This window comes from Hydra vulgaris, chromosome 04 (genome assembly GCF_038396675.1).
Source record: "Hydra vulgaris chromosome 04, alternate assembly HydraT2T_AEP".
Taxonomy (NCBI): Eukaryota; Metazoa; Cnidaria; class Hydrozoa; order Anthoathecata; family Hydridae; genus Hydra; species Hydra vulgaris.
Window position 1 is genome coordinate 31650027 of NC_088923.1, and position 14614 is coordinate 31664640.

Genomic DNA, 14614 nt, shown 5'->3' on the forward strand with positions numbered 1-14614 from the left:
TTCTTAAACAATCAATTCTTTGATCGAAGAGTTTCTTTTTGTTATTTTATTCTTAAACAATCAATTCTTTGATCGAAGAGTTTCTTTTAGTTATTTTAATTTTAAACAATGTGGAAGTTTTCAAAAATATTTTTATGATAAAATATATTTTGTATTAGAAATATTTTCTTATGATTTCCCCAATTTCACTCAGTGTGTATATGATAAGGAAAGAGAAGATATCAGTTAGATTTTTTTAATGTGTAATGTCAGTATCAGTTGATAGTTTTGCACTTAAGTATGGTTTATCTTGTGTTGCTGCTTCTGTTGCAGAATCAGGTATTTTTCAAATTTTAGTATTATTTTATATTTAATTATAATGGCATAATTATTTTGAAAAGCTTTTCATTATTTTTTATTCATTATTTCATAATTTTATTGTTCATTATTCATTATTATTTAGTATTCATTATTTCATTGTTTTTATTTCATCATTCAATAGTTTCTCATATCATTCGTTTATTTTGAATTAACCACAACCTCCTTGAATACTTTTGTGTGTGTATTTGCATCACAAGTTTTGTGTGTGTCATTGCATCACAAGTTTTGTCTTTAAAACTATTTTTTATTTATAAAAATCACAATTCAGTTAACTTCAATTCAAACTTAATTTAGATTTGAATTTTAACTAATGATAACTAAGTTTGATTGAATTTAGTTACTTTTCCATTGGATATTACAAAGACACGACTCCAAATGCAAGGGGAGCATTCTTCCAATATAAAGTATTTTGCCTATAGAGGAATGTTAAAGACTGGTTATGGCATAGGTATATATCATATATATAGGTATCACACAGTTTGATATTTATTCAAAGTATTTTAAAAATAAATCGACAAGTGAGCATAAATTTTGTTGGTCAAAATTTTGTGTTACATAAATAATTCTCAAAATTTTGAAAATCCATCAGAAACATTTGAAGCTATAATAAGATAAAATATTTATTCTAAAGATGTAAAGATAGTTGTTCTAATGATATTTTACAAATATGTAATATAATGTTTAAATATTACATATCTTTACAAAAAAAAATTACAAATAACAAATAACATGTTTCCAAAAAAAAAACCTCAGCTTTTCACTTTTAGCTCTTTCAGCTCTTAAATGAATCTTTGTTTTGTTTACAAATCATAGTTTGAGTAAATGTTTTGGAAATTTTTACGACTTTTTTGTATCAAAAGCCCTATCTACCCCCATTCAATCAAAAAACACCATTGAACTAGAAAGATTTCTGAGAGTAGAGCCTCCTCTTTGTTTGGACATCCGTAACAAATTTTTAAAAGTTTTTAATTCTCTAAATTTTATGTTTAAACTCACTGCAATACTTTTTTTTTATCAACCTTTTTGAAAATGTTTTCTCTTTACAACATGACTATAAATGTCGTGCTCAAAGCCTTTTACAATGCCAGCAGAAACATTTGTGCCATGTCCTGAATTTAAATCTGTTTTCTGAACAAAATAGATGTATGCTATTTATTGAACACAATGAAAGATCTGTTTCTTCTCCCAAGCTTTTGTAAGGTTTTTTCTGCTCTGAGGTTTGTTGCTATTATAGATAGTTCCAATTTTTATTTTTTGGTTGTAAGTGTACAACATTTATTGGTATTTTTAGTTTTGTGTAAATATATATATATATATTTATATATAAATATATATATATTTATATGTATATATATATAAATATATATATATATTTATATAAATATATATATATATATATATATATATATATATATATATATATAACGATAAACATTAACAATGCGTAAATTTAAATTAAGTCAATATATTATCTAAGTAGAAACCAAGTTTAAAAGTTGTTTTCATTCAAGAATTTCTTCTAAAATACAGTTTTAATTAAAGCTACTGGTTTAATTTCGAAAAAAGCAATAGCTAAATCTGTAACTAAATGAATCCCAAACCTTTGAGACATGTTGTGTTCATATGAAAGAGAATGATAAAAAAAATGTTTGGGCTAAGTTTTTTTGATTAAAACAAAAGAATAAATGCATGCCAACAAAAAATAACTTTTTCAGTTTTTTTTTAGGCCAAATAGTCTTCATAATATACGCCACAATCTACAGACTTGATAATTTATTCAAGTGCGTTTAATTTCTATTAGTTTTAGTATATGAAGTCATTGATTTTTTTTGTGTACCTATTTGATCTTTTAAACGAACAAAAAAATCAATGACGTCATGTACTAAAACTCATAGAAATAAAACTTGGTTGAATAAATTATCTGTATAAATTATCTGAATAAAAAATTCTGTAGATTGCGGTGTATATTATGAAGACTAATTGGCCTACAACAAAACGGAGAAGGGGAGCTTTAATTAAAACAAAAAAGTCGGTTTTTCTTGGTATGCATTTATTCTTTTGTTTTAATCAAAAATAATTATTCCAAACATTTTTTTTTAACAATTTTCTTTAATATGAACACAACATGTCTTGGAGGTTTGGGATCCCTTTAACTAACAAAAGCATTATATATGTTACATATTCAATGTGTTTTTTAGCATCTAGATCAACATCAAAATTTGTTGTCCAGTTGCTACCGAAAATTATTTAACATATTTAACATATTTAAGATGCTCCAGGTTTGCTGATGAAGTGTGCAGAAAGAACACCAAGCAGATACAGACACCAATTACTGGTGTCTGTATTCTGAGAGAGCTTGTCAATTTATGGGAGCAGGCTGGGTTTAACGATGTCTTCATTGTGACAGAGCAAACTATCAAGACCAGAATCACCAAGAAAGTCAAAGAATACCGCACTAAAAAAATGCTAAAAACACTAGAGCTACTAGAGGATAGCTACAATAAGAGGGAACACTTTTTTGAAAGTTCTCTCTTCTCTATTAATATAACAATATATAACAAAAATTGCACAAAGAATAGACAAACACAGTCGGAAACCACTCAACAAGGTTCAGAAATGTTTAGATTTTTTAGATTTACAATTGTACTGTGACTCTCTCAAATTAGCCACCAAATGTTTTTCCTCATCATGTTTTTGTTATTCTGTCCTTGGTAACAACGTTTAAAATCCAACATATCTTGATAAAAGCGCTCACCCTGCTCCTCTGAGTAAGCACTTATGTTTTCCCTAAATTTATAGAGATGCAAATCAAGGATACGGACTTTCAGAGACTTTCTGCATTCCATTTTAACTTAATTCTTTATGAGAGTCTGCACCAACTCCACCTAGTTTTCAGCTTTGTGATTACTTAGGAAGCCCTGAACAACTGCAATCAAACCGCTCCTAGTCACACCCTCTATCCTGTGCAACAGCTTTGCAAAATCTTTACATTCTATTATCTTGATCTGTGGTCCAACAAATATAACAGCCCTGACCTTAGTCTCGGACAGGATTGGAAAAAGATATTGGAGGTATAGAAATAATACTGACTCTTGTCAAGAGCAGTAACAAATTGCTTAACGAGGCCTTACTTGATGTGCAGTGGTCTTATAAGAACTTTATGAGGTTCTATCAGTGGCTCCCACTTCACATTGCTCTTCCCAACAGTAATCAGGGTCCACTGTGGCCAGTTCTTCGTGAAACCTTTTTGATGATCCATGAGGGTTGATACCATTTTGATGTCACTGATGATCTCTAATCCGTAGTCATCATATTTTTATGCACTCAGCAACATTTTTATACTGGTGTAGTCCTCTCTGAGATGCACAGAATAGGTCATCTGGAGAGACGGATAGTTGTTTCCATTGTGAAGCAATATGGCTTTGAGGCTCCGAGATGAACTGTCTATGAATAGGCGCCATTCAATAGGATTACATGCAATACCTACAGCCTGGAATAGACCGGCAATATTGTTAATAAAAACTTTAAAACAGTTCGGGGCTGTGTGGTACTGGGATACTATTTTTTTTAAATTTAGCATGCAGAAGAAGCAGTTGCTTGAGTGGTCCGTAGGCTCTTGCCAATTTTATGGCTTGCTTTTCTCCTCTGTACCAACCTGTAACATAGCACATAATAGCACATAAGAATTATAATAATTTGAGGACAGGAAATTTCAAGATATGTAACAATTTCAAGATGAAATGTATTTGCCTACAGTACACGAATTATGACAAGACTTTCAGTTTTCAACTTCAGTTTACCTTCAAGTGTTTTCTTTCAATACATGTGAAATGTAGTGCCCAAGATTTTTCTTGGTCTCCAACCTGCACGCCAAAGTCTGCCTTGTAGGTCTTGCACCTTATACAACTTGCTTCGCGAAATACTTTTTTGCTCTTGTCTTTATGAATTGTCTGCACCTGTAGCAGCATTAATCAGTTGGATGCAAACAACCTCTCTTCAACTACGAATCGTTATCCTTTCAGTCTGCAATAACATAAATTGGAATCTTGGTTCGAGAGACCTGTGCTTTGATACTTGTAGAGCTACTTTTGTAATGTTTAAAAATGTTCTAGAAAGTTCTGAGGGTTTCTAGAAAGTTCTGGAAGTTTCTTGAACGCTCTAGAGTGTTTAGGAGAATTGTAAAAACATCTGGACTACAGTAGCAGTTCAGGAATATTATAGGAGGAAGCTTGGTATTGGAAGTAAATCGAGAATTTTCTCGAAAACACAAGATTTTCCAAATTTCATTATCCCAGTCACAGAAGCAAAGTTTTTCTAAAATAACTGTGATTTCCTTTCTGTTATAGACCTAACGGGTTAGGAAAACAGACCAAATGTGAAAATTTGTTTCATAGTGTTATTAGAGTATAATATTATTTGGTTTATTTTGTTGAAAGTAAATGATAAACTAAATCTCTCAACTTATTTTTTTATTTGTTACAATAAAGTTAAATGAATAGTTTTTTTTATTTTTACCTAAAATCAAACTAAGTTTTGTATAAATAAATATACTGCTTCATATTTTATTGGTAATAATTTTTTTCTACAACCTTCATTAATTGGCTAAGCAGGTAACGAAGAAAGAACAAATTAGACATATTTCACAAAAAGACAACAAGCAGACAAACAAAAGACAACAGAGTAGACTACAATCCATTAAAATCTCTAGGAATGTCCTTAAAAGCATAATATTTAAAGCTATTGCGTTGAAACACATGTCAATGGTTAATGAATCACATTTTCAAGATCTCAATAGTCTTAGAACTGTATCAGCTGTTTCTTTTTCTGATGTCAGCTTTGGCTCCCCTGCCAGTTTAATATTGTCATATGCAAAATAAATGATATCATATCAGGTGAATGGTCCATCTTTTTTAGTGCCAACACGAGTCATGTCTGGTAACAACTGGCTGTTTCAATGTTATTTTTGTCTTAAAAACTTTAAAACAGGTCTAATAATAGACTGTTTAATATAAATTGACATTTGGTTTTTTATAATATCATAAACTTATCATTATTTGTAAATACTTTGACCACATTTAACTGATTCATCTCTACTATTTGAGCACATTAATTGACTTTATATTATAATCCTTGACATTTTATCCTATTATTTACTTGGTCAGCCATTGATACATACTTTTGATGGATAGTTTACTGGGGTTAAAGCTATGATGTTTGTTCAAATTAATTTTTACCAGCTTCTCAAGTATGGCTGACAAACTCTATTTATTTGAATGTAAAGCTAAATTTAGCAAGTCTATGCATATAGTAATTTAGTTTTACTATTTTTTTAGTTATTGAGGAAGGTTTAATAAGTTTGTGGAGAGGATTAACACCTGCTATTTTAAGACATTTTGGTATGTTTTAATTTTATACTAACATAGTTTATTTTTAATAATTTGCTCATGTATTTATCATAATTTAATTTAAACAAAAACAAATTTTTTTGAAGCTTTTATTTGCTCATGCATTTATCATAATTTAATTTAAACAATAACAAACTTTTTTTGGTTTATATTAATATAATTAATTTCAAGTTGGTAAAAAGTTTAGTTATATTTATGTATAAAGTTATGTTTAGTTTAAAAGAAAAATTTAGGTATAAAGGTTTTTGGTGAAGGTATAAAGGCATTTGGTGAAACTGATTATAACTTTTGATTTGAACATGAACATTTTTTCATACATAGAGAGAGATGCAATCATTTTTGTAATACATTAATAATTTTACATAATTTACAGCCTTCAGATCTGTACCTAGCCAGTATCTCAAAGTATTCTGGAGGTGTCAGAGCTCATGAAAAAATCACAACATGATAAGATATTATTATTCTTTAATAAATTTTTAAGTTTTATGTTATAGTAAGCTATAACATAAAATTTAAAATTTTTTACAGAAAGTGAATAAAAATCAAAGATTGTAAATAAAAGTTTTCACATTAAAGATCAATAAAATATTTAAAATAACAAATATATAAAATATTAAACAATTTGTATTCAAAACAAAACTAGTCTAAGTTTTTTTTTGTTTTTCAACAAATGTGATAAAAAGAAAATTATAAAACAATTATAAAACAATTATAAAAATGCTAATTATAAAAAAAGCATAACTATAAAAATTTAAAATTCATAAAAAACACTTTTGTGTTGTTTATTTTTTTTGTTGTTGTAACTTTTCTTTTGTGTTGTTTATTCTGTGTTTTCTTTTTTGTTGTACCTAATATTCATTGTGCTGTTCGAATGGTCAATTCCACAAATATGGAGTTATTCATTTAAACAGTATGTGTGTTGTTAAATCTATACTAAATTATACAAAATATATCAAATTAGGAACCCTTTATTTTTATTTATTTTTTTTTATATTTTATGCATCTTGCATTTTGTAAACTTTATATAGTATTGAATTTATTTTGCTAGTTTCCTTTAAAATCAGGTTAAATTTATTAAAAAGTGTCTTTCTGTTTTTTTAATATTTTTAACTGAATATCTAAGTAACCTGAAACCATCTGAATAAATATCTGTTGAATATGTTAAATAATGCTCTAAAATGTTTAAATGGAAAATTTTATACTAATGAAAGATAATTTTAAAAATAAGTTTCTATATAAATTTTTTTATAAGTATTTTATGTAATATCTTTATTTTTCAATAAAAAATATGCTTTTTTATAAACTATTGTTTTTAAGTTTATACTGGTTGTCGTATGGGTTGCTATGAGTATCTTCGTGATAATATTATGAAGAAAAATGTGGATGGTTATTTCCCACTTTGGTAAATACTTTTTATAATTTTACCAAAATTTATTTCTTGTTAATAGTATCATTGTTATTATTATAATCATTATATATTTGCGTAAATATATTTATAGATATAAATATAGGTATTTAACCTGATAAAATTAAGGTTAGATTATAACAAATCGCATTAATTTAATTGAGAAAACTAATTAAATTTATTGTTTTTTTAAAAAACCTCAAAAACGCAAATTAAAAGATCACAATGTTTTTATTTTAATTTTTAGCAACGCAGTGTTGCTGCATCGACTATCTTATAGCCTGACTTGCAACGGAGCGCTGCTACATTGACTAGCTTATAGCCTGACTTGCAACGGAGTGCTGCTACATCGACTGAGGGTTTGGTTGGGACAGGCATTCTATCAAATAATAATTAAAAAAAAATTTTATGGTCTTAAAAATAATTTTTTTTTTTTTAAAAACAACCTAAAACTGACATTTTATGGTAAAACATAAAGACAACCATGCATCAGTATATATATATATATATATATATATATATATATATATATATATATATATATATATATATATATATATATATATATATATATATATATATATATATATATATATATATATATATATATGTCGAATAAAATGGGTGATTTTCACCCAGGTCCTAAGGTTTCAAAGGCACCAAATTTTCATAGAATATTTTCATAGAATATTAGAAGTTGTTTTCTCCTGGAAGTATAAAAATATATAGATTTATAAAAATAGTTATATCAAAATTCATATACTTATATGCATATTAGTGTTCAAATTTAAGAATGTTTTAATTAATTAGGAACAAATCATACAAGTTCATTTTTTCGCTAACCAATCATTGACATTGTTTAGAAGTATTGCTTTTGAAAAGTACTTTTTTTTAAATAATTACTTATAACTTTAAAAAAATTTGTGCCTAAATACATTACAAAATTTAAGTTTATTTTATTAAGGCACTAAAATATTTATATATATATATATATATATATATATATATATATATATATATATATATATATATATATATATATATATATAAATTAGTAGAAAATCACATAACGAAAATTTTTTTTCATTTAACACTGACTTTCATCAATAAAGATTCATCAGAAATGAATGATCAAATTAATAAAACTTCAATTTATACCAAAAAATAAATTACAGGAAGTCGCAAATGTCTTAACTACTGTAAATTTTCACACATTTGTGGAATTTGCTGACACTGTTATAAAAAGAATTCTTTAGAAATGATTACTTATGTTTTTTTTAAAAGATATTTTTGAAAACAGGAACTTAATGTAACTATTATTTGAGCTCATTTATTTTTATAGTTTTTTAGGAAAAACTTGTTTTCGTGCCTACATTTAGAAATTAGTTTCTATTTTTTGTTTAATAAGCATTCTTGGTTTGCATGTGTGATTATTTCAAATTTTTCTTGTAGGCATAGTATGCATTTTTTGGAAATATTGTTATATGCAGATGCTGTTTTAAGAATGGACCAATTCAGAATAAAATCATCAATATTTTTACATTTTAATTCCCATATATATTTTGACAGCATGGTGTCTTTTAAATACTTTTTATTTTTAAAAGATTGCTTATGATTGGCAAAACATTTTTCCATTCACCTTCTGTTATGCCAATATATTGTTTGTCAGGTACATTATCAGAGGAAACAACACATTTATACACCACATTTTTTGATAAACAACTTCCACTCATTAGACAATTGTTTTTTTGTTTACAATTACAATTTTCTGTAGTTTTTTCATTTAAGATTTCTTTTTTGTTTAACAAAGCATTATTGTGACCTTTTATAATTTTTTCTATTTTTTGTGCAGCTGTAGCTAACTTTAATTGTATTTCGATTAAAATTTTTATGTAATTTATTAGAGGGTGGGAAATGCTTATCGACCAATTTTAAAAACACAGTACCACATAAATTTTTCAAAAAATCAAGTTTTGTTAATGGGTGCATAATATATTGTTCCTTTTACCAGAAAAATGTTTTTTTGTTATGAAATTGTTTAATGTAGCTCATCTCTAAGTTCTGCCAAATTTCATTTTTAGTCTGAATTTATTGAATAAAACTAAAACTTGAAACTTTTATTTAGGGTTGGGAATCCCAAAATTTCCGATTCTGTGGTTTTTAATAATCTTGAAATCTCGGGATTCAGAATTTAATCCAGAATTATTTTTTTTTTTAATTGTTTTTGGTTGAACATTTTTAAATTAAAATTTCTTCAGTTTAAATTTGACTATTTTCATATTGAAAGTTCCGGAATTATTTTTTTTTGTTCAATTACAATCAAACTCGAACTTTACAAATTAGAAATTCTTACAATTATGGTTTTGAATTATCGGATTGGATTTATTATAATAATACTGGATTGTAATTACATTCTTAAAATTTGTTGGTGCTTAGTTGCATTTATTCAAGTTTTTTTACAATTTTTATCTTGAATAGCCATTATTTGTTTGTGACTGTTACATAGTACTAGTTTTAATTAATTAAAATTGCTGGTTATTTGAACTGTAAATTTTTTTAAATTATAATGGCTTCTTACAAGGAATATGAAAAAAAAAGTTATTCTACATTTTGGAAACATTTCTTATGACATTTCTTATGAGAAGAAAAAAGGCAGACAGCGATTTGTAAGTATACTGACTGCATAAAGATTTTAAAAATTAACCTTACACCAGCTACTATTTCACACCAGATAAGCCACAAACAAAAAAAACAAAAATGTTAATCAATTATTTTCTGATATAGGAGGGAGAAGAAAAATCGCTTTGTGCAACACTTGCACGATCAACACTCCTTGATGGGATTTTATTCAACATTATATGCTATTCTAGTTATATACGTGCAGGTCTTATAGCTACAGGGGTCGAAAGTTTACCCACAACAGTCAACACTGATTTGCGAAAAGATATTGTTGGTATTATGACTGACAGAGCAGTTTGATGAAAAAAGTTGGGAAAATTTCCAGGTAGGAAATCAACAGTTATGTTTTGCCTATGGTGTGCAAGTGGCTGTTATTGAAGTACTATATCAAAAGCAGGATATAGAAAGAGAAATAGATCAGCAATTCGACCTATCAATTTAAAAAAAAATTATAATTTTTTTATACTCTTTCTGGTCTTCTAAATTATTTATTTAAAAAAAAAACATAAAGCTTAAGTTTTATAGTAAAAATTATAGACAACCAAGAGTGTTTATATATATATATATATACATATGTGTGTATATTTATATATATATATATATATATATATATATATATATATATATATATATATATATATATATATATATATATATATATATATATATATCAATATATATATATATATCAATATATATATATATATATATATATATATATATATATATATATATATATCAATATATATATATATATATATATATATATATATATCAATATATATATATATATCAATATATATATATCAATATATATATATATATATATATATATATATATATATATATATATCAATATATATATATATATCAATATATATATATATATATATATATATATATATATATATATATATATATATATATATATATATATATATATATATATATATATATATATATATATATATATATATATATATATATATATATTTAATTTTAGATTCTATTCAGTTCTCTTTAAAAAAATAGACTTCTATGAGTAATTCTATATGAAAACATCCAATTTTTCAGATTTTGTTGAATTTAAGAAAAATGTGGTACTCTTAGATACTTCATACATAGAAGTGGATGTTTATTAATTTTCTGAAAATTTTGCCCACCTATCCTAAGCTTAAGACCTCTCCCCCTTTGTTTATTAAATTTCACTTGTTATAAACAAAGAGATTGTTAACTTATTACTAAAAAGTTTTCAGGTATTATTTTATTAAGACCTTCAGGTATTATTTTCCTAAAGACGTAAACCTGTCTTAAAAATTAGAAAGTATAAACTTACTTATAAATATAAAATATAAGTTTTCACCTACCTGTTTAATCAGTCAAGCCCCTCCCTCCATTAATTAGATCTGGATAAAAATTCTCATCCATCTTTTTATTCCCATCCTATCATGTATTAAGCACCTGAGAGTAATTTGACAGCTGTTGACTTGCTTATCTTATTTTCTTGGTTTTTTATAAATTCTGATCTTAAATTTCTAAAACTTATTAAAATTTTAGCAGGAGGGAGTTGAACTATAAAAAATGCACATTATCATAAAGAATCCAATTGTGGTCTTTCCTAAAACAGAAATAAAAAAATTGTCAAGTGAACCTAAATTTATTACTTATAAAACATTTTTTTATTTATCAAACTAAAACAAATAAACAGAAGACAAACAAAACACTTGAAGAAAAACAAATTAGAAACTCAAAAAACAAAAACAATTATTAATCAAAAAATATTTAAACTCTACAATGATTAGTCAATGACCTACTATGATCAACACCTACTATGATTACTCAAATCACTATTCAAAATTTTTGGACGCTACAAATAAAAGATTTGTTCACAGGGTTTTTTTAATGTAGTAAATCTCATTTGCAAATTAAGTTCTTTGAACTAAAAGTTGGTTTTTGTGTTCATCAAAAATTTATATCAGTGCATACATTGACTAGTATCTTCCATTCATTCTTCCATTGAAGGTATCAGAAGGTATACATTGACTAGTATAAGAAGAACATGCAAGAGAGTTGCTGCTACATTGACTGAGTTTTGTGTTTAGGGAGCAATAAGGTTTTTTGATTATTATTTTATTTTTATTATTCTGAAAAGTCCATATTTAGGTGGGCAAAAGAAGGCAGCAAATGCATATCTTTTTATATATATATATATATATATATATATATATATATATATATATATATATATATGCGGTAGTGGTGTAGTGGTAGAGCGCTTGCTTCATAAGCGAGAAGTTCCGAGTTTGATCCCCACCACATCCCTGGTAATACTGCGCTCAACTCGTTTCTCCGCGCTGCGGCCTTGTTTGTCAAGGTTCGTGTTTCGGAGTTATAGAGTTGAGAGAAGGTTATACCACAAATAAGTAGCCTCCTTATCTGTAGTGGCCTTCTCGACTTTGAGGAGGTGAATTAACAAAAAAAATATATTATTTCAATTCACCTCCCCAAGGCCATGAAGATCATGACAGTTGAGGAGGCTTCTTTAGTTGTGGTTAAAACCCTCTCTCAACTCGGAAACTGGAACCTTGACAAACAAAGCCGCTGCAGGAAGAAAAAAGTCAAGCGCAGTACTGCCGGGGATGTGGTGGGGATCAAACCCGAAACTTCTCGCTTATAAGGCGATATTAAATAATATAAACTGTAATATTAAATAATATAAATATATGAATGCACATATATTTATTTATATATATATATATATATATATATATATAAATTATGTTAGTGTATTTTACAAATAGAGTGCTCAATGTTCTTAAAGAACAGAGCAATAATTAATTAGTAAAAAACACTTATCTAACTTTTATCTTCGACTTAAAGTTTCACCATTGCTGGATCATCAGAAAGAGTTACTGAATCTCAAAAAAAAAATTCAATTTATAGAAAAAAATATTTTACAGGAATTTATAAATATTTATAAAAAATTTTTAATTACTATATTTTTTTGTTAACGGGAAGTTACAGAAAGTAATTATGAAATAATTTTCTTTGGAATGGAGATAGTTTAATTTGGTCATTTGTTTTTATAATTTTTTAAGAGGTATTTATTTTCGTGCCTACATTTAGAAATTAATTCAGATTTTTTATTTAATAAATTTTCTTGATTTAAATGAGTAATTATTTCAAATTTTTCTTGCAAACATAACATACAGTTTTTGGAAATGTTATTATAGGCAGGGGCAGATTTTAGAATAGATCATTGTAAATTAAAATTTTTATATTTTTCTTTTAAATCCCAAATATATTTTGACAGCATAGTCTCTTTTGAATATTTTTTGTGTTTAAACGATTGTTTGTGGTTGGCATAACGTTTTTTCCATTCCCCCTCGGTTAAGCCAATATATTGTTTATCAGGGTTGTTTTGTGAGGAAACAATGCACTTGTAAATTACATTTTTCGAAAGGCACTTTCCATTTAGAGGGCAATCTATTTTTTGTTTACAATTACAATAATCAGTGTTTTTTTCTTTTATATGTTCATTTTTATTAATTAACGCGTAGTTGTGGCCTTTTATAATTCTTTCTAAATTTTTTGTACAACTATAACTTACTTTAATGGTATTTCTGTTAAAAATCTTATGTAATTTATTAGAGGGAGGAAAATGTTTGACTACTAATTTTAGAAAAATTTTACCTATATTTGTTGAAACATTTTTGCTGGACGGGGGGTTGAACCACATTATGTTTCTATTTCTATTACGCTTTTTTGCAATTTTCTTTTCAAATTTTAGCTCGAAATTTTGAAAGCCACTTTTTTTAAGGGCATCTTCATAAACGCGTTTAGAGGAGTTAAAAATATTTTCATTAGAAGAGTTTTGGTTTAGCCTATTGTTAATTGAAATTGGAATTTGTTTTAGAATTTGAGGGGGATGGTTCGAATTTACATTAATATACAATAATTCGTCATTAGGTTTTTTGTAGGGCTTATAGGAACTTTCTGAGAGGTTAAATGTGACATCAAGAAAATTCACTATTTTTAAATTTATATTTATTTCAATTAGGAAGCCAATATTTTTAAAAACTTTAATAATATCTTTTCTAATTTTATCGAGTTGTGGCCCTGATTTTTTATGCATTATTATTAAACCGTCGTCGCGATAAAGACCTAATTGATTAATTTGGATTATTTTAGCTAGGGTATTTAAAATATATAAACCTACAAATTCGCAAATTTCTGCTCCGTCGTAACTTCCCATTGTTACATCAAAGCGTTGGTGCGTGGTTTTTTTCTTCCACGTTTCCTTATCAAAATAGAGTAAATTTTTTCTGCAGTGCTTAATTATACGGATAGTGTCCTCAGTAATTTCTAAATGGGATTTTCCAAATTCTATAGTTTTATCTAAAATTTCTGCTGTAATTGAGGGGTAAAAATCAATAATATCAAATTGTATAAATGTGCATTCATTTTTATTGTTAATTTTAGAAAACCAATCTATAACATCAGTGGTATTTTTCCACTGATGTAAACCTAATTTTTTCCGAATAGAGTTATTAATTTTGTCTAGTTTTATTTTACTAACGTGCCCTAGTTCACTTTTTGAAGGTACTAGTAGCCTACAAGGGAGTTTATTTTGAAAATTTGGTTTGTGATCTTTTAGCGAAACAAACGCTTGCGCTGGTGCAACTGATTCAATTCTCGCATCTAAATTAATATTTTTGGCGATGTTTTGAGCTTCTAAATTAATGGCATTTTTTGTTTTGAATCC

At 26.5% G+C, this 14614-nt stretch overlaps 1 protein-coding gene across 2 annotated transcripts in view; it reads left to right on the plus strand.

Moving 5' to 3' along the window:
* Positions 1–93: 93 nt before the first annotated feature.
* The window catches only part of LOC100197463 (mitochondrial uncoupling protein 4), a 42252-nt gene continuing 27731 nt past the window's right edge, over positions 94–14614 (plus strand). For both annotated transcript variants that reach the window (XM_065796074.1, XM_065796075.1), the window contains exons 1-4: positions 94–318; positions 698–808; positions 5694–5756; positions 7083–7167. In XM_065796074.1, coding sequence (XP_065652146.1) covers positions 246–318; positions 698–808; positions 5694–5756; positions 7083–7167 — 332 coding nt within the window. In that variant the 5' untranslated portion in view covers positions 94–245. The remainder of the gene's footprint in view (positions 319–697; positions 809–5693; positions 5757–7082; positions 7168–14614) is intronic.